The sequence below is a fragment of the Phymastichus coffea genome, unplaced genomic scaffold, assembly GCF_024137745.1.
Source record: "Phymastichus coffea isolate CEN01 unplaced genomic scaffold, Cenicafe_Pcof_1.1 PCOF00035, whole genome shotgun sequence".
Classification (NCBI taxonomy): domain Eukaryota; kingdom Metazoa; phylum Arthropoda; class Insecta; order Hymenoptera; family Eulophidae; genus Phymastichus; species Phymastichus coffea.
This window is the reverse complement of record NW_026706846.1, coordinates 1,177,767-1,198,245: the sequence shown is the minus strand read 5'-3', so window position 1 is coordinate 1,198,245 and position 20,479 is coordinate 1,177,767. Positions and strand designations below refer to the sequence as shown.

Genomic DNA, 20,479 nt, shown 5'->3' with positions numbered 1-20,479 from the left:
GTGGCATTGGCTCTAGTGGTAAGACGCTAGCCTGCCAACACAGAGGACACCAGTTCGATTCTCCAATCTGTCCCTTCATTTTTTTCAATCGTCGCTTTCTATTCATTTCATTCACTTCATTCATTTTCAATGTAGCAAGTAAATTATAAATAATATTTATAACTTTTTAAAAATACATTTAATTAAATTAGACACAAAGCAATAGCTATAGGGTCCCTAGGGACTAAGAGTCCTAGAAACCTTCCTCAAAAAATTCTAAATAATTATTATTAACATTAATAATAATTAACATGGAAGGGTTAGGCCAGGGAACCAAAGGGTTAAACCAGGGACCTCCACAAATATTGTTAATAATAATTATTAACAATAATAATAATTATTATTAACATGAAAGGGTTAAGCCAGGGGACCAAAGGGTTACGGACCGCCACCGCAGGTGAGCTGAAACATACATTGCTATACTACTAGGTATATTTTTTCCTTGATTTGATTTTAAACTAACCTCGATCTAGACTTACTAGGGAACCACCTCAACCCTCCGCCTTCAATTTTTCTGCAATTGAGATATGTTATAGTTCGTAAAAAGATAAAAGCCCATATTTTTTTTTATCGGCGGAAAAAGCTATCTAAGGGATGAAACACACCCCCAAAAAACAGCCCCAAAAGCAGTTCTATAGCAATATCTTTAGTTGTAATGAATATTTTTTTATGAAACAAAAAAACACAAGATACTTATAAAAAAAGTAACAGACACACATCAATTTGGTCCCCGGGGGTTGCAACCCCTACGTTATATAGAGGAAAAACTGTATATTTAAGTGTATTTTTACCTTACAATATCAAGAAATTATGTTAAAAAAATTTTAAAAATGATATTCTAGTAGAAAATGATAAAACAAAATTGATGTATTTCGGGGTTTTCTTATTATCTATTATTTCGAGGGTGAACTACCCCTTAATGTTATTAATACAATATAAGCAGTTGTTAATCGCAGATTATGCTGTTTATTTTATGTTTTATAACGCTTAAAAAAGCCAAACACATGTATACTTTTGTTCTGCCGAATAAACTATTTAGAGGGTGAAAGCTACCCCCGAAAGTTACCCCTCAACACCATTTTAATGCGAAATTTTCGTATTTTATGCACAGTTTTCGACGAAACAAACTGTAAAAAATTCTTTTAAAAAATTTCAGCTAAATATATGGATTTCGTCTACAGGGGTTGTAACCACCTAAGTCGCCTGAAAGAAAAGCTATGTTTTCAAATGTTTTCTTGCAAAATTTTTTTAGAAGTAATGAAGTTTATGAAATTCCGTTTAAAATCTAACACAAAAGTATACAGTATCCGTCACCAGAGGCTGCTACCCCTTCATTGGAGAGTGAACAGAGCATTCATTCGTTACCCTGATCCCCTACCACCCCGAACCCAATTTCCTTAAATCTCGAGCTAGTTACCCTGCCACGCTATAATCCGTAACACCTACACCCTAATTTCATCAACCCTCGAGCTGGTTACCCTGCCACGCTGTGACCCCAAACTCTTAACCCCAATTTCATCAACCCTCGAGCTGGTTACCCTGCCACGCTGTAACTCCGAACTCCTGCATTCCAATTTTCTGAAATCCGGAACCCAGCTCCCTGTCATTCATAATCCCGATTTCGAAATATGTATAGTATCTTCAAATAAAAGGACATACGCACATTTTTTGTAGAAGATAACGTTTAATTAATTACGTATATTTATGTATAGGTAGGAAATAGCAAAAGCAACTACGAAATCATGCAACTTTTCGAAGTTCTAAATAACTACGGGGAATATCATTTTTAAATCATTATGTTCAACAAATATTACTACTATCCCTGAGAAAATTCGATTATCATGTTATTACGAAAAAATTCATTAGACAAACTAATTTTACCATACTAATAGTTTCATGTATGTATTTCGCGAGGCGGTTTTAGCCAATATAAAAATACTGACATGAGATAATGTTACTCTTATTTTCCACCTTAAACACACTCGAGTATATGTATGGCAAAACAATATCAAACTGTGGCATGACGTGGAAACCACAATCAACGAATGCGGTTCATGTGGTTCAAATAGCAAGATTGGAACTGCAACTGTTTTTTTCCTTGATAGAAACCACAATCAACGAATGCGGTTCATGTGGTTCAAATAGCAAGATTGGAACTACAACTGTTTTTTCCTTGATAGAAATCGCAATCGTTGACGTATGTGATAAGCCAAGATCTAACAGTAGAGGAACCTCGGGCACCTTGATTTGATATCGGTTTGTGTGGTAACAACTTCAAAACACGTTTTGTTCACTTACAGTATATGTAAGCATATTCGATCGGCATACTTCAGTAAATTAGTAATAGAACTTTGCTTTACATCTACGTTCTTGAATATCAAAATTGTGTTAGAATGGCAATTGAAATTCACAACGTAATACAAAAATTACTGAAAACATTCCACATAAGTGCGGTTGTAGAAAGCATACCTATATTAAACGATGCAGAGAAGCAGCTACACGATTATATTGAAGATATATTGAGAAAAAGCATTGAAACGAATTCAGGTATTGAATGTGAGACAAGTGAGAACTTATGTTTCCTGGATGATGATTTTGATATTCATCCAGAAGTAATTGACGATCAATTTGAAGAAATACATGGTGTAGACTATGTCGAGGTACCTATTTGTACGGTAACAAATACGGTACTCGACGATGGATATAAAAGAAAAGCTATTGAATACTGGGAAAGTGGTAAGAAAAAGAAACTGTCTTTAAGTTTCGTCCAGAGTAAATATAAACAAGTTTCATACATGTTTGAAAGAACATGGAAACAGCAAATTTTGACAGGCAGAACCAAAAGAGAGAATCTGTTTAAAGTTTCAGAATATACTTTACAACAACTCAAAGATGCTTTAGATCGGAAGTTAAGAGTGCATGATTTAGATCCTAAAAGATGGGCTTTACATAAAAAGTATGAGTTAGATATGCCTTGGTTTAAAGCTTCACCCAATTGGATATTTTTATTAAAAAAAAAAGCATAAAATTGTATCGCGTTAAATAACTAAATATTTGACTAAAGTATCTGTTGAAAATGTGGCTAGTTTAAAGTTAGATTTTCAAAATTTTATCAACCTCATAAAAACAGAATTATCAACCAAAAGTGCAAGTAACATATATAATTCCGATCAAAGTGGATTCAATTTAGAAATGCATACTGGCAGAACATTGACCGAAAAAGTAAGAAGACAGTTGAATCAGTAGTACAATCAGTCTCATCGACTACGTATAGTTATACGATTCAACCGACAATATCTGCAGAAGGTACAATGCTATCACCCCTTGTTATGGTATTAAAAGAAACAGACGGAGAGTTTGGACCCATTGTTTCAAAAAAACTATTTAATGCACGTAATATATTTTTGCGAGCAAGTGCATCAGGAAAGCTGTCGAGTAAATTACTTCAAACATGGTTGCAACATGTATTTTTTCCTAACTATGGGAAAACAGCAGTTTTATTACTAGACTCATGGAGTGGATAGTGTGAACGAACTGTAAGAGAAATGACACCAGCAGATACAAATTTTCGATTGATGACAATTCCTAAGGGTACGACAGGCAAAATTCAACCACTGGATGTATTCGGTTTTCGATTTTGGAAAAACTTTGTAAGAGAAATATCTGATGCCATTATTTTATTCGGATCAGACATTAGTTTACATGAGAGGAATAATATTATAAAATTACAGTATATCTCACATAATCAATTATCTTCACCTAGATTCAAAAGCGTATTTATATATGATTGGTACAAAAGTGGCATAAAAAACCTGATTCGTTCGACAATCCTGTTGAATATTGCTTCGAAATTTCAGAACAGCCTATCTACGAGATTTGTGAGAAAATAGTAATTATAAAATGTGCATGGTGCAAGAAACTAATATGTCTACAGCATTTATTTATAGACTATCATTATTGTTCACAATATGTACAGTGATAATGAGCGCGGATCGTCTTTTTATATTCAAAAAATGTAATCTCAATATCAAATGAAATGACGAATTAATATAACGTAAATATAACATTAAAATAAAAAAAATTTAACTTTATCTTCTACAATTATTTCGCCCAGGTCCTTTTCTTCAGAGATATTACAAATATGTCGAAATTGGGATTATGAATAACAGAGAACCAGGTTTCAGACTAGAAAATTGGAAAGGGCAGGGTAACCAGCTCAAGGGTTGATGAAATTCGGGTGTAGGAGTTCGAGGTTAGAGCGTGGCAGGGTAACCAGCTCGAGGGTTGATGAAATTGGGGTTAAGAGTTTGGGGTCACAGCGTGGTAGGGTAACCAGCTCGAGGATTGATGAAATTGGGGTGTAGGAGTTACGGGTTATAGCGTGGCAGGGTAACTAGCTCGAGGTTTAAGGAAATTGGGTTCGGGGTGGTAGGGGATCAGGGTAACGAATGAATGCTCTGTTCACTCTCCAATGAAGGGGTAGCAGCCGCTGGTGACGGATACTGTATACTTTTGTGTTAGATTTTAAACGGAATTTCATAAACTTCATTTCTTCTGAAAAAATTTTGCAAGAAAATATTTGAAAACATAGCTTTTCTTTCAGGCGACTTAGGTGATTGCAACCGCTGTGGATGAAATCCATATATTTAGCTGAAATATTTTAAAAGAATTTTTTAGAGTTTGTTTCGTCGAAAACTGTGCATAAAATACGAAAATTTCGCTATAAAATGGTGTTGAGGGGTAACTTTTGGAGGTAGCTTTCACCCTCTAAATAGTTTATTCGGCAGAACAAAAGTATACATGTGTTTGGCTTTTTTAAGCGTTATAAAACATAAAATAAACAGCATAATCTGCGATTAACAACTGCTTATATTGTATTAATAACATTAAGGGGTAGTTCACCTAATTCACGAAATACATTCTTTGAGCTCGTACTGTCTCTTAATTGTCGTAATGTAAAGTAGAAAGCTTATTTGATTAATTAATATGATAATATTATCAAAGGTTGTCGACGAGTCAAACGTAAATAGTTTACCAGACATTGCCTCACAAAGAGCACGCATTGTCAAAGCTGAATGGTTCTGGACCTCCATCCAAAATGAAATTGCTGTTGATGAGGACGAGTACCTGTTCGATAAAGTAAATACGAGGCAAAAAATAACTGAATATTTAATTTTGAAGTTTTAATAAACAGAAGTAAGAGGATTGCAAATTTTTTCAGTATTTGGAGCGTTTGATGTCACCGTCGGTCTCGGCACGTAGGAATAGTCAACCTGTGAATACACCGTCATCCGCGTCGAAGCAACGCAAGCGTAAACGTTTACCAGAGGTAATTGAAGCTGCACAGAATGGGACTAGTTCACCGGCATCGCGCAACAAAAGAAGATCGAGTCTTAGCGAAGGATTCCTTAGTATAAACAGCAGCCTTCTCGATAGTACTATCAGTCCAGAAAATCAGCTGTTAGATGGTAAGATAATTTTTTCAACTAAGTTTTTTCGCTTACGGCGTTATCCTCGCTCTCTTTTTTATCTCAATGTCGTTATCCAACCAAACTCTTTTCTTTGTTACTTTGTTACTCTATATTAACTTGTTTATTCTTTAAACTCTATAATAGTTTTTCGTCTTCCTTCTATGGTTTATTAAACTAATTGCTTTGTGTGCACAATGATAATGAAATAATTTAACATTTGATTCTTAAAAGTGTCATAGATTGTATTTCAACTTGAAATTATTTCGATTATGAAAAACTTGTCTCAGAGAATTAAAGTTTCAATGCCTGTACATTTTCTTTAAGTAACCTTAGACCATTCGAGGGAAGACCTCAAAGTATGAATAATTGTTAAATCACAGATATTCCAGAGGTAGAAGTTGTGGACACTGAAACAGTGAGAAAAACTCTTTCTCCGCGACATCAAGTCTTCCTTGAACTTGTCCAGACTGAGTCAAATTACGTTGGGATTCTCAGTACGATTATGACTGTAAGTAGCTTGTGGTATTGAAATTATTCCTAAATTAAACAAAAAATAAAGCAATTTTTAAATTGGTTTATTTGTACAGCTGTTTAAAGAGCCTTTAGAAGATGTCGACGAAAAAAAGGAAGGATTATTAAACACCACCGAAATTCACGTTCAAGTTCAAATTCAAATTCAAATTCAAGTTCACGAAATAATAGATAATAAGAAAACCCCGAAATACATCAATTTTGTTTTATCATTTTCTACTAGAATATCATTTTTTAAATTTTTTTAACATAATTTCTTGATATTGTAAGGTAAAAATACACTTAAATATACAGTTTTTCCTCTATACAACGTAGGGGTTGCAACCCCCGGAGACCAAATTGATGTGTGTCAGTTACTTTTTTTATAAGTATCTTGTGTTTTTTTGTTTCATAAAAAAATATTCATTACAACTAAAGATATTGCTATAGAACTGCTTTTGGGGCTGTTTTTTGGGGGTGTGTTTCATCCCTTAGATAGCTTTTTCCGCCGATAAAAAAAATACAGGTCTTTTATTTTTTTACGAACTATAACATATCTCAATTGCAGAAAAATCGGTGCTGGAGGGTTGGGGTGGTTCCCTAGTTAATGAGATCAAGCGAACCCCAGATTCAGCGACCCTCGTAACATATAATACCTTGCAGTGACTCAAGATCGTGATAAAAAAATCAAAAATATTGTATCATAACGAAAATTTTTTCGTACTTTCAGAATCTGCAGTAAAAATGTAACTTTTTGCATAATATATAAACTTGACCTTGGAATCACCTTGATTATAACATGATGATATCAAACAGATTCCAGATTAAGATTCATCAAACCTCAAAATCATAGAAATACTAGTTACATTTTTTTAAACGAATTTTTTCTGAATTTGATCTTCAAAAACCCTTGAACTTGAAGTGCTAAGTCAGACTGACTTGGGATTCGGATTCAGTATATTAAAAATGTATGACAATATATGTATGCCAATTTTGATACAGACCACTTTTTTTGAGTGACTGTGTTGTTTGAAATAGTCATAATTTAAATGTCAAAAGATACTTTGGTTTGAGGTAATGTAGTATCTCCAATATCAGCGACTATAAGTTTAGCATCGCCATCTCCGGCTGTGTCAAGCATATTTAATCCATTAGGAAGAACATATAGTTGAGTATTAGGTTCCCATATTGCATCCAGCCATCGGGAAGAGTTCAACCCACTTCGTGTCATGACCAAAATAGCTATTGTATCTGAAAAATTAATAAAGATTTATTTGTATGAGTATAAGGGTTAATTTTTTAATAAAAACTATTTACTAGGAAAAAAAATAAGATAAGGATGTGACATGTGACGACTTCCATGGATTCAGCTAGATCATAAGTATCGTGGATTCTTGATTCCGGCCTGGGACTAGGTAATATTGGTCAAAAATATTCGTAAAGGAAATTAATTATAAGGTTATTTATTCTTCGTATTTGAATATAATGTGAAGAGAGAGAGAGAGAGAGAGAGAGAGAGAGAGAGAGAGAGAGAGAGAGAGAGAGAGAGAGAGATTGTCAAATAGATCGACAGACAGAGAGATCTCGGGTTACGAATAGCCTCTAGTTATTACTCGGCAAGAATGTATACTATATGTATACTGTCTTCGCATTAGTTAAGACAAGTATTATAAAAACGATCGGGATTGAAAGTAATCTTATCATTGATATTGCTGTTTTTTTAAGAAATGATTCCCTATAGTTATAAGAAGCATATGTTACATCTTGCAAAGTATTTTTTTAAAGTTTTCAATTTTGAACATTACACATATTCTGAAATTCAAATTCTTAAAGAGACTAAATTTATGCGTGCATTTAACCCTTTTCCTCCCAAATAACACAAATTTTTTCTTAACTTTCATCCTCATATCTTTTAATAAAAAAATCGTATGAAAAATTTATCAAGCATCACATCTTGTAGATTTTGACCTCCTCTTTCGAATGCCGTTGACAAAATTTACCTAAATTGTAAGCCGGAAACGTTATAGGCCGGTTTTCCGGAATATTCACAAATTTTTCGCGTTTTCTTTTCTAAAAAAAGTATATTTTGAAATGGAAAAAGTTTGCACACACCATTGAAAACACTGTTATCGGTGTTATAGATGTCTTTTCTTTCAAATGCCGTTGGATTTTTTCCGAAATTCAAAATGGCGAACACAAAATGGCGTTCGAAAGGAAAAATTTTTTTTTTAAACTTGACGAATTTTTTTCTCCAAAACTATCAAGTTTAGTGAAAAATTTCTAAGAACAAAAATGTCTTAAAATTAGTCAAGAAATACTCTCAAATTTTTTCAGATTTTTTTACAGCGAATTTGGAAATTTCGATTTTCCAATTTTCCACGAATTCGAAAATTAACTCGGAAAATTCTGAAAAAAATTGAGAGTACTTCTTGGTAAATTGTAAGACTCTTTTGTTATAATGAATTTTTTTATTGAGTCAATAGTTTTTGAGTAAAAAAATTAATCTCAAGTAATTGAGTAAAAAAGTTTCACAAAATTTAAAAAAATTTCAAGTCTAACAATTATTTTTTTTTACTACCCTCGCTAAAAGTCGATTTTCCTGATCGCGACGCGATAGGACTTTAGGCGAGAGAGTTAATTTTCGAATTCGTGGAAAATCGGAAAATCGAAATTTCCAAATTCGCTGTAAAAAAATCTGAAAAAATTTGAGAGTATTTCTTGACTAATTTTAAGACATTTTTGTTCTTAGAAATTTTCCACTAAACTTGATAGTTTTGGAGAAAAAAGTTCGTCAAGTTTAAAAAAAAAATTTTTCCTTTCGAACGCCATTTTGTGTTCGCCATTTTGAATTTCGGAAAAAATCCAACGGCATTTGAAAGAAAAGACATCTATAACACCGATAACAGTGTTTTCAATTGTGTGTGCAAACTTTTTCCATTTCAAAATATACTTTTTTTAGAAAAAAAAACGCGAAAAATTTGTGAATTTTCCGGAAAACCGGTCTATAACGGTTCCGGCTTACAATTTAGGTAAATTTTGTCAATGGTATTCGATAGAGGAGGTCAAAATCTACAATATGTGATGCTTGATAAATTTTTCATACGATTTTTTCATTAAAAGATATGAGGATGAAAGTTAAGAAAAAATTTGTGTTATTTGAGAGGAAAAGGGTTAAGAGAATCAAGGATTTTTATGAATCTATGCCATAAAAGAAACGCAATGTAGCAAACACACTCTACTTTCAACATAATAATATTTTTGAAAAATGAAGATGATTTGCTGTAATACAGACATCATATAGAGTCCAGATATGCTTTATAAGACAGTCTTGATCTCCATGCACACAGCAATTCGTAATTTAGGCTTATATACTTCTACTATTACTTTGTACTTACTAATTCAATTCTTACTTTTATTTTTAAAAAAGAAATACTTGATTAATTTTCAATGAATCATTTTCAATCTATTATAAAGTGATAGAGTGTTATTTAAATCATTTAACAACGTCTGACCTGAGCTGTAAAGATATTCGTTGCTGATCTTCCAAAGTATAGTATTAAACAAGACCACAAAATGCGACTTAAACATAACAAAAATCAACTTAGAAAATCTCATGTATTTTGGTACGCTGTATTTTAATCTAACCTTTGTTTATTTCCACCACGTCAGGTTCAAAGGCATTGAAGGTCAAATTTCGAATTTACAAAGAATTACATTTTTGACTTTAAATTCAGAAAGAAACGGTCAATTTTACGTTCCGATAAATATATTTTTTATTTTTTAAATGCAAAATTTCCATGAACCCGCAACATCATCTGAAGGTCAAATCTTGTAGTTATTATACAGACAAAACAAAAAAGAGTTTTTTTATACATTTTGACGGAATGAAACTAAGTCTATTGTTATTTTGACCGATCATTTCAGTTTCAAATTCATTTAAAGGTTACACCAAACTTTCAAATAAATAATAGTAACTAGCAGATGGCCATCTGTTTTGATCCGCTAAAACCAAATCTTACCTCTGTTTGACTTTATTACCTCAGGTTCAAGATCATTTTAAAGTACCGATACACTGAAACCTTCATCGCGGTCACGAATTCTAATAGAGAATGATGTTCGTAAACAAATGGTCATGTAAAAAAGAATGTTTATATATCCGTATATTTAATTAATATGAATTTTTAATAAAGTAAAGTTATTTTGGTAGTTAAAATTATTTAATATATCTTTGGATTTTTCTTATGTTGATATTTCCTATTATAAAGGGATTTATCAATTTAAAAAAAAAATAGTGGGTTATCGGGCATTTCTAACACGAGATTCGTGTTCAGTGAAGGTAAATATGTGAAAATATGCATTCAGTTTGTCGAATTTGAATACTTACTTTGTCGGAAGCTAATTCTACGAGTACATTTGGTTGAAATTATAGTTGATAAGTGTAATATTTTACCTCTCGTATGTCAGCCAAATCTTAATGAAAAACATTCTGAAATAAATGCGCATAAACAAGATACTCAAAAGTAAATGTTTATTTTGAAATAATTCTATACATATACGGGATGGACCATTTTAATGAACCAAGTAAGTTATTCTCAGAAACCATGAGAGTTAGCGAAAAAGGGTTCAAATGAGCGTTGCTCAACTTCGAGAGGGATATATCCTTATGAGCTTGCCTTTAACCTTGGAGGTTATGTTCAAGGTGATTTTAACGTAAACTTTTTTTTTAAATAGGAAATTCTATTTTCAATCTTCCATTTGGAAAAAGCGGGAAATTCGTTGTTCAAAAAAGGTAACATAGTTAAGGTCCACATGACCTCTAAGACCATGTAGAGATCTGTTTTATTTTTTTATTCTTCCCACCTGAATGTGTTAGAAAGGATAAGGTTAAGCGAAAAGTATTTTAAACCAATGTTGTTCAACTTTGAAGGGAAGAATATATCCCTATGACCTTGTCTTTGAACTTTAAGGTCATATTCTAGGTCATTTCCAGTCATCTAATTCGTTTTTTTTTTAATGGGAATCCTTCTTATCGATTCCGAATTCGGAGTAAGCGGGAAATTTTACATCTCAAGTAATGTAAAAAAAGTAAAAATATTACATTAAAAAAGATATTTACCCAATAACTAAAAAAAAAATTTAACTTTCATTTTACATTTATTTTATTTTTACCAATCATGGCAAAGTCAAATATAGGTTAAGTTAATAACAAGAATTGTAAGATATTGTAATGGTTATTTTCTTTTACCAAAGACGTGACATGATCAAATACAACTTAAGTTTGCTATTTTTGAAGCCATTTATAATGCATATTCTAAATATTATTCATTTAACTTTAAATCAATTGTTCGGCGTTACTTCCATTTTTCTTGAAGGCATAAAATTAACTACCTCTGGAAATGACGAACGGTGCTAAGTAAAGATTCTTTTGGTATTGCAGCGCATACTTGACGGATGCAATCTTGCATATCTTCTCTATTTATAGGCTGTTGTTCAAAAATAATATTTTTTAAATAGCCTTATAAAAAAAGTCTGGGAATATGAGGTCAGGTGAACTTGCAGGCCAGTTAACTGAAGCTTCTCGTCTGATCCATTTACCATTGTAAATTTCATACGATGAAGTAAAATTGTAGGTACGCCTGTTATCGAATTGTTGAAATGGCACAATGCTACTGTCACGGTGTGCAATTCCAGAACCATGGATTTTCCTGCTGTTGTGAGTTTTTTAATATTTCTTATAAGCTATTATATAATAATGTTTTTATCTAATGTGGAAATATTTGTTGTTTCCATTCATAGGTATCTAAAGCCAATATTTTGGTAGTGAGTATTGGACAACCAGAGATGGTTAAAGGATCGTAGATCAAACCTGAAGCAGTTGTAATCGATTGCGGTATCAACGCTATTCCAGGTAATATATAGATTACGTTTAAGTTCTCACAAATATTAGTAAAGTTGGATATATTTATAAAATTAAATCTTATGCAACTCCAAAGTTTTTGTTTTACAAACAAACTTTAGAAAAAAATGTACAAACGTGTAATGTCTCCCATTAAGTTCATTTTAACAACAAATCATCGAAAATATAGGTCTAATTTTGATAAAAAGAAAAGTCTGGACTTGACTTGACAAAATTATTATTATCGCGCTAACAAACAAAAAATTATCAACTACTCTAATCCATTACGAAATACTGTATCGCGTGTAATATCCATCAAAAAAATGTTAAGTATCGCCTGCTGCTTTCGACGCTCATTCGGTGTCATTCGAACTTCTTGCGTCTTTCTCTCACGTAGCTTTAATAATTTTTTGCTGTTGTAAGCTAACTCCAGCCGAGTCCGTTTCATCAATGTAATTATCAACTTGTTCAGTTATTAAATGGATTGTACGAGGTGTGTTCAAAAAGTAAGGTGACCTTTCAAATTTCACGGGCAACATACTTTCGATTATCGATTTTTTTATTTTGTTATGTTGGTACACTCTTCCCGAAAATCTGTACCAAGTTTCAAGTGTATAGCATTTTTTGTTTGGTTGTGAGAGGCGTAAAGGTTATAAGTGTTTTGCGTGCTCGGCGATTTCTTGCTATCGAAAAATATGGATCAAAGGATTTGCATCAAATTTTGTGTAAAAAATAAAATAAAGTGCTTCGAAACACTTGAAATGTTGACGGTGGCATACGGTGAAACTGTTCTGAGTAAAAAAAATGTTTACAAGTCGTACAAACTCTTCCAAGATGGCCAGGAAGATGCCAATGACGAGCCTCGCTCTGGACGCCCAAGCACGTCAACAACTGATGAAAACGTTCAAGCAGTGAAGAAAATTGTTCTGGAAAATCGTCGAATCACTATCAGAGAAGTTGCTGAGGATGTTGGTATATCGCTTGGCTCGTGCCATGAAATTTTTTCTAACGTTTTGGGCATGAGACGTGTGTCAGCGAAGTTTGTTCCGAAATTGCTAAATTTTGACCAAAAGAACCGTCGCAGGAGCATCGCTCAAGAACTGTTGAATGACGTCAACAACGACCCAGATTTACTCAAAAGGGTCATAGCTGGTGACGAATCATGGGTATATGGTTATGATATCGAAACCAAAGTCCAATCGTCCCAATGGAAGAGCCCAGATGAGCCAAGACCGAAAAAAGCACGCCAAGTTCGATCAAATGTCAAAGTTTTGTTCACTGTTTTCTTCGATTACCAAGGCGTGGTGCATCAGGAGTTCTTACCATATGGACGTACGGTCAATAAACAGTATTATCTTGAAGTTATACGCCGTTTGTGAGAAGCAATACGAAGAAAACGCCCAGAATTGTGGAAAAACAATTCATGGCTTTTGCATCACGATAATGCTCCTGCTCACTCATCTTTTCTTGTGAGAGATTTTTTGGCCAAAAACAACACCACAATCATGCCTCAGCCACCATATTCACCGGATTTGGCCCCATGTGACTTTTTCTTGTTCCCAAAACTAAAGAGACCTATGAAAGGACGGAGATTTACAACGATTGAAGAGATAAAAGCTGCATCGCTGGAAGAGCTCAAGGCTATACCGAAAAGTGCTTATGAGAAGTGCTTTGAGGATTGGAAAAACCGTTGGCATGAGTGTATCATATCTGAGGGGGATTACTTTGAAGGAGACAACATAAATATTGATAAATAAATAAATATTTTTTCTTAAAAATACAAAGTTACCTTACTTTTTGAACACACCACGTATTAGGAGACTCTGCCAGTCAACTGAACAAAGGTACAATTACATATTTTATTTTTAATTTATAGTAAATTCCAACAGTCTATTCTGTAAAAGCTATCAGTTGTAAAAGCTACTGATACATCAGTAAGAAATCGAATTTAAGACAGCGACAAATTTGAAGATCTAGCGGAAGGTTCCGCTTCTTCAAAGAGCCACGCAAAAAATTGGAGAGTAGGCAGTTAAACATGAACAAAAGTATCCTACCTCATGTTGTCTTACAGTTTCATTCAATAATTTAACACAACCTATCACTCAAGACATTCAATCAATAAACTGTTGAGACTTGTTGCACTTAGTAATCACCTTAGTAACCACCTTTTCAGCGTAATTTGTTTTTTCTGCCCTCTTCGCAGACCCAACAAAGACAAAGAAGTCTGGCCAGCGTCTTGTTGGCGACGTAGCATACGAAGAGGCATCGAAGGTGGCCTCATAGATAACTTCAGTACCCAGCGGTGTTGGTCCTATGACAGTAACCATGCTGATTAAGAACACAGTGATTTCTGCGCAACGCGCTGTTGAAGGTCTGCTTAGCAACGAATGGATTCGAGAGAAATGTGGTGCCATCATATTCTATGTCGTGTTTGTAAATCAACATCTTCCATCATTGCAGGTAACTGATCTCTTATTAACTGTAAATAGGTATTTCTGTTAACATTTTCCTTGAAAAAATAATTATTGATGATTCCACATCAAACCATCAGGCGCGAACGCCTCTGATTATTTATGATGATTTTCATTCGACCAATAATGCCAATTATGCTTATTAATTTCTCCATCACTTTGAAATTTAGCCTGATCAAAAAAAATGACAAAATTAAAAAAAATTTAGATCATTCTTTATCATCTGTAAGACCAGTTGGCAAAACATAATTCGCTTTCGATAATGTACAGATTGTAACACTTGAAACAAAGTATTATGATAAGCGTAATAGTGAAAAACTTTAAGAATTCTCAAAAATGTTCTTCTTAGTATACCATGCCTTCATAAAATTCGATGACTGCTTGCATGAGAATCAAGGTAAATGATTGCAAGAACAACATAAACACGTACAACATATTCGTCAAATATGTGATGTCTGCATGCTCAAGCCATATGTCCACTACGAGCTTTCTGAGTTAAGCGACTTACTCTATGATTTCGGTGTCGTTTGTGAGGAAAACGTTGCTAAACTCTTGCTGCAAAATGATAATTATTACGACATTTCTCTAAAACCATTAACATATTCACAATCTTAATCGGCTGATAGTCAGTCATTTTTTAAGATTTTAATCAGTTATATAAAATTTAAATCACGTAATTTTAATTAAAACTTTCAAAACTGAAGAGAACCGAAAATATGAAAAATTACTCAAATTCCATGAATAATTCATTATTGGTAAAAATTTTTTAGTAATTTAGTAAGTTTTCGATGTGTGTAGAGAGTTTAAGCCAAAATTATCATTAGGATTTTTGATTGGTGATGTCAGAATATAAAAAAAATTATCTACATAGAAATCTCTAATAAAAAAAAAACAAAATCTCAAAATTAACCTGTAAACAAAGTTGACCTTAAAATGACCTTGAACATAACCTTAAAGTTCAAAGACAAGGTCATAGGGATATATCCCTTTCAAAGTTGAACAACCTTGGTCTAAAACATATTTTGCTTGACTTTCCCTTACTCTTTCTAAACATTTAAGCGGAAGAATAAAAAAAAGTAAAACTGACCTCTATGTGTAACCTTCAGGATTATACAAACCCTAACTACATTTCCTCTTCTAAATGTCGAATTTCCCACTCTTTCTGAATCTGAGATCGAAAATAGGGGTTAACTGTTATAGTCACAGAAGCCACTATAGTAGCTAACTGATTTCTATTATTTTTTTGGGCGTACTTTTTCTATTTCATTAAAAATTCTAAAGTCTTACATTTTTAGAACATAAGAGAATTTTTTTTTGAATCAATAACATATATTTGTTAATTTATAATTAAAATGACAAGGAATACGATGGTGCAAAAATTAAAAAAAAAATATCGTTTTTTGAGATATCGTTGATTCTTTGAAAAAATTGTTTATAACAATGGCATAAATAAATGATTTGGTAATTTACTATTTACATATTAAATGTGAAACTCTTTCCGCGTCTTTTAAAAAAAGAATCATGTCCATATCTTTATTAATCTCCGAGAAATCGAATTAATAAAAAAAAGTCCAATATTTTTTCAACAGTTGATAAGTCGGACCCTTATCAATATTTTCATCTAAAACTCTGCACAGATCTTGACCTCTTATAGGTAATAAGTCTACCAACTTTGAACAAAATTGGTGATTTCATGTTTTAAACTGTTTGAAATAGCCAAGAATTGCCCTAATACCATAAAATCATTAATTTATAATAAATTTAAAAATCTATTAAGTTGATAAAATTAATTATTTAAGAATACTTGTATTATTACAAAATTACAAAAATTATTTTGTATAAATACTTTGCTTTTTAACCTTAATCACTCAGTCTATAAAACAGATTAGACTTTATCGATCGAGACAACTGGCTCACGCTAGCGAACAACCGAGCATCTTTGCCGAAAGAGCATTTTCATAATACTCGTACAACTGGAGCTTATATTTGAAAGTTACGTTAAAACTTGAAATTTCAAATAGTGAAATATCACAGATGCCACGTTTTAATCGTGATCACGCATGCAGTCATGCAGAAAATCGAGAGAGAAACTGTGTTTATTTTGTCAACAGAAAAAAATTGTGAGGAGGCATTAGGAGATGCATGAAAAAAAAACATTTCAGAAAACTTAAAAAAATATGATCAAAATGATAGTTGTTTACCGTCAGTAATATGTAGCACCAGAGATTAGTAGGGAGATTGCTGACGGCAATGCTTCCGAGTATGCCTGACCAATGTTACTGGTTCGAGCGCCCCGTAGTGGCCAGAGCACCAAAGCTGACATACAATTTCGTTCGGCATGAGTGGGAAATACCAAACGTGCGTCTAATATACAGAGAAGGAGAAGAGAATGTGCGTTTGACCAATCACGTTAGCCGATGGGCGGGGCGAAGCAGCAGTGCGAGTCTGAGCACCAGAAGAGAATTTCGTATCGGCAAACATTTTCTCTTCGACCAGAATAGAGGCTTCGATTCCCACTCGATATAATTTCTTTTTTTATAATGCATAATCAAATATCTCGAAATATCTGAAATACAAGAGGAGGTCAATAAGTCTTTACAAACTCCAAGAGATGGCGCTCACCACCCTTAAATTATGATGTTTTTGGCAAGCAATACTACTAACTAGATGTCGCACAAAGTTTCAGCTCGATTCGTTAAGTCGTTTTTTTGTTAGCGTTGGTTAAACAGAAAGATATTGGTTTATTTGAAAAATGGAAAAAACAGAGTTTTGAGCGGTGATAAAACATTTTCATTTGAAAGGCCTTACACCAAAAGAAATCACAGTTGAGTTGAACGCCGTTCATGGCAAGTCTGCTCCTGTGTTTAAGACTGTTTACAACTAGGTAAATGAATTCAAACGCGACCGTACAACAACAAAAGATAAACCTCGTTCAGGACGCCCCGTAGAAGTGAGTACGCCCGAAATGGTCAACAAAATCCACGATATGGTGTTGAATGATAGAAGATTAAAATTGCGAGAGTTAGTTGAGGCCACAGGGGTATCAAAGGGTACAATCATTTAAATTTTGCATGAAAAATCGGGGATGAAAAAAATATCAGAAAGATGGGTGCCGCGTTTGCTCACTGTTGAAATCAAACGAACCCGCCTGGTCACCTCTGAGGCTCTTTTGGCACGTATACGTCGTAATCCGAAAGACTTTTGGCGTCGACTCGAGAACAAATTGGACAATTCTTTAGTAGAAATTCCAAGTTAAATATAATCCACACAGAAATTCGAATCACCTATAAGAAAGAATTTATAAGTCTCAAGTATATCAAGTTCTTTGAAAATTAATACGGATATGGTGCGTGAATATTGAATAAATAAATGATATGGATTTAATTTTTATTATAATTTTATCAAGTATATTTAGGTTCGTATTTGTCCGGCATAAAAACCCCAGTCATAAGTTGGGAAAAGCCATCTAAATATGAGCAAATACAATCGACAAATGTACAAAGAGTTATGCTACTTATTTATAATTAATAGATTTCGGCAGGCTCGCTACTCGCTTACCACACGACGCTAATTGCACCTTGTGCGAGAAGGAAGGTCGTCTCCTAGAGCAGCACAGTGCCAACATCTTGGTCACGGGCACGGCCCGCACTATGCTACCCCTAAGAGTATGGCCGAGTTGCTGCTGTCTGAGCTGCCCAGGGTCGGAGACGCCTCAGAGGATATCACGTATATCCTCAGCTAGGCCAACGGGTGCCGGTAGCCCTTGTTGCGATCGTGGGTTCGACAAGTCACAGGATAAAAGGCATGACACTGTGCTCGCACGCAACTGTCATCCACAGAACGTGATGTCAGACCAGGAACTCGTATTCACATTCAGCACACACTTACCAGTGAAAGCTAGTACGATAAACTATCACAACGACGTAAACAATTGAAAGCAGCCAGTTAACTGAGAGAGCAACTAGGTAACTGAAAGAGAATGCGACGAGGTGCTGAGTGAGAGCTACGAGGTGCAAGGATCGAGTTCTCGAGAACTACTGACTGCTTCCTCCTTCCTGAAGAAGGATCAGAAAATTTTCTCCAGCATTGGGCCTGTTCGTGGAGCCAATTAGAAATGCAAGGTTTATAGTGCCGAATTTCCCTCCAAACGTTTACCTGCGCGACAATTACTGGACGACCATACCTTTTTTTTTTGTATCGCACGCGCACCGCTGGAACTGTCGCACATGTTCATATTCTGGGTTTTCCCCATCCGCAAAAAAAGCGACATTAAGCGACAAAGGACCGAATCTCTAAATAAACTTTCACTTTTACAATAACCAAAAAAAATGTTATAAATTATTACTCTCTACTTTCGTGCTATGCACATGGAGCGCAGATGCCGCGAACAACTCGTAACTATAGACGAAACATGGGTACACCACTACACTTCTGAAACCAAATAACAGTCCAAACAATAGATTACCGCAGAAGAACCAGCCCCATAGAAGGCAAAGACAGTAAAATCAACTGGCAAGATTATTGGTAACGGTTTTCTGGGATGCGTATGGAATCATCTACATCGACTACTTGTAAAAGAGCCAGACGAACAGTGAACAATATTATGCGTCATTATTAGGTTAGCTGAAAGAAAAAATCAGAGAAAAACGTCCTCACATGAACAAAAAAAATGCCTCTTTCTTCAAGACAATGCTCAAGTTCATAAGTGTGCAGTTTCGATGGGAAAATTAACGATTTAAAGTTCGAATTAATTGACCATCCACCATATTCACCTGATTAGGCTCCCAGTGACTTTTTCTCATTTCATAACTTCAAAAAATGGCTTGCCGGACAACGATTCACGTCAAATGAAGAAGTCATCGCCGAAACAAATGCCTATTTTGAGGGTTTTCAGAAATCATATTTTTCTGATGGCTTAAAAAAACCGGAAGGCCGTTTAATAAAATGTATCGACCTTCAAGGAGATTATGTTGAAAAATAAAGAAAAATTACATACGTAAAACTTTTTTTTCTTTTTTTTTTTATAAAGACTTATTGACCCCCCTTGTATTACAGCAAATATCTAAAACTTAAGTCCCTTTTTTAATCACAAAACTTCGTACATTTCTATGAACATATGTAACTTTCATACTATATGGTCTTAGTGCGTTGATAACCGAGATGGCTAACGCGTGCTACTTGATTTCATTTTTGTCGTCCTGGGTTCCAGTACTTACAGATACATTTTTTCTCTCGCCAAGTAATTGCATTTTTTTTCTCACAATTAACTTGTATGATGACGAGATTAATAAGACGTACAAACATAAGTTTTCTTATTATTTCCCATTTATTCCGCTTTTACCATTGTATTAAGCGTCTCGGGTCGGGTTCAATTCCTGCGCAATATTATTATTTTTTTGGTTTTAATTTTTTTTTTGTTTTAACTTTTTTTAGATTTAATTTATAAAGGAGTGAAATGTATTATTTAAAATATTTGGTTCATATTAGTTTCAATTTACATAGATTTATCAAGGATTTATCTAACTCATAAACGTTAACTCGTGCGCTGCTCAACTTCCTCTTTGCCATCCCAGGTTCGAGTCTCGCTCGAGGTACTTTTTTATTGTTGCTTCTTTTATTTATCTTAGAATGAATGAATCTTTTTTTATATTATTAACTATATTACGTTAATTTACTGATTATATTAATTACTTTTCCATCAACTTTCATATTAATTATCATTATATATCAATGGTTTCGCAATTTTATTATATTTTGATCATAAACCCTCACACTCCACAATGAATATAAGTGCACCCATACACGAGATATTTAATCTTCGACTTGTGAAACTTCGCTTTTGCCAGAAACTTTGTTTTTGTCGAAAAACAAAGTTCGGACAAATTTTTTTTATTTAAAAATCATTTAATTTATCTCGGAAGGTTACACCACTCCTATAAATTATTTTCTCCTTTATTAATAATATTACTTCGATCATTTGCATAGTTATGTTTAAAAACGAAAAAATTCCATTTATCCGTCTTGTAGATCTTGAAACAATAAAGACACGTATTTTTCTGTTTATTTAATAAATTAACAAATGGCAGAGAAAC

At 33.7% G+C, this 20,479-nt stretch overlaps 1 protein-coding gene across 2 annotated transcripts in view; it reads right to left on the bottom strand.

Moving 5' to 3' along the window:
• Nucleotides 1-20,479, bottom strand: part of LOC131663400 (Bardet-Biedl syndrome 1 protein homolog) — a 517,955-nt gene that overhangs the window by 478,204 nt on the left and 19,272 nt on the right. For both annotated transcript variants that reach the window (XM_058933792.1, XM_058933793.1), the window contains exon 2: nucleotides 7,084-7,271. In XM_058933792.1, the coding sequence (XP_058789775.1) occupies nucleotides 7,084-7,251 (168 nt within the window). In that variant the 5' untranslated portion in view covers nucleotides 7,252-7,271. The remainder of the gene's footprint in view (nucleotides 1-7,083; nucleotides 7,272-20,479) is intronic.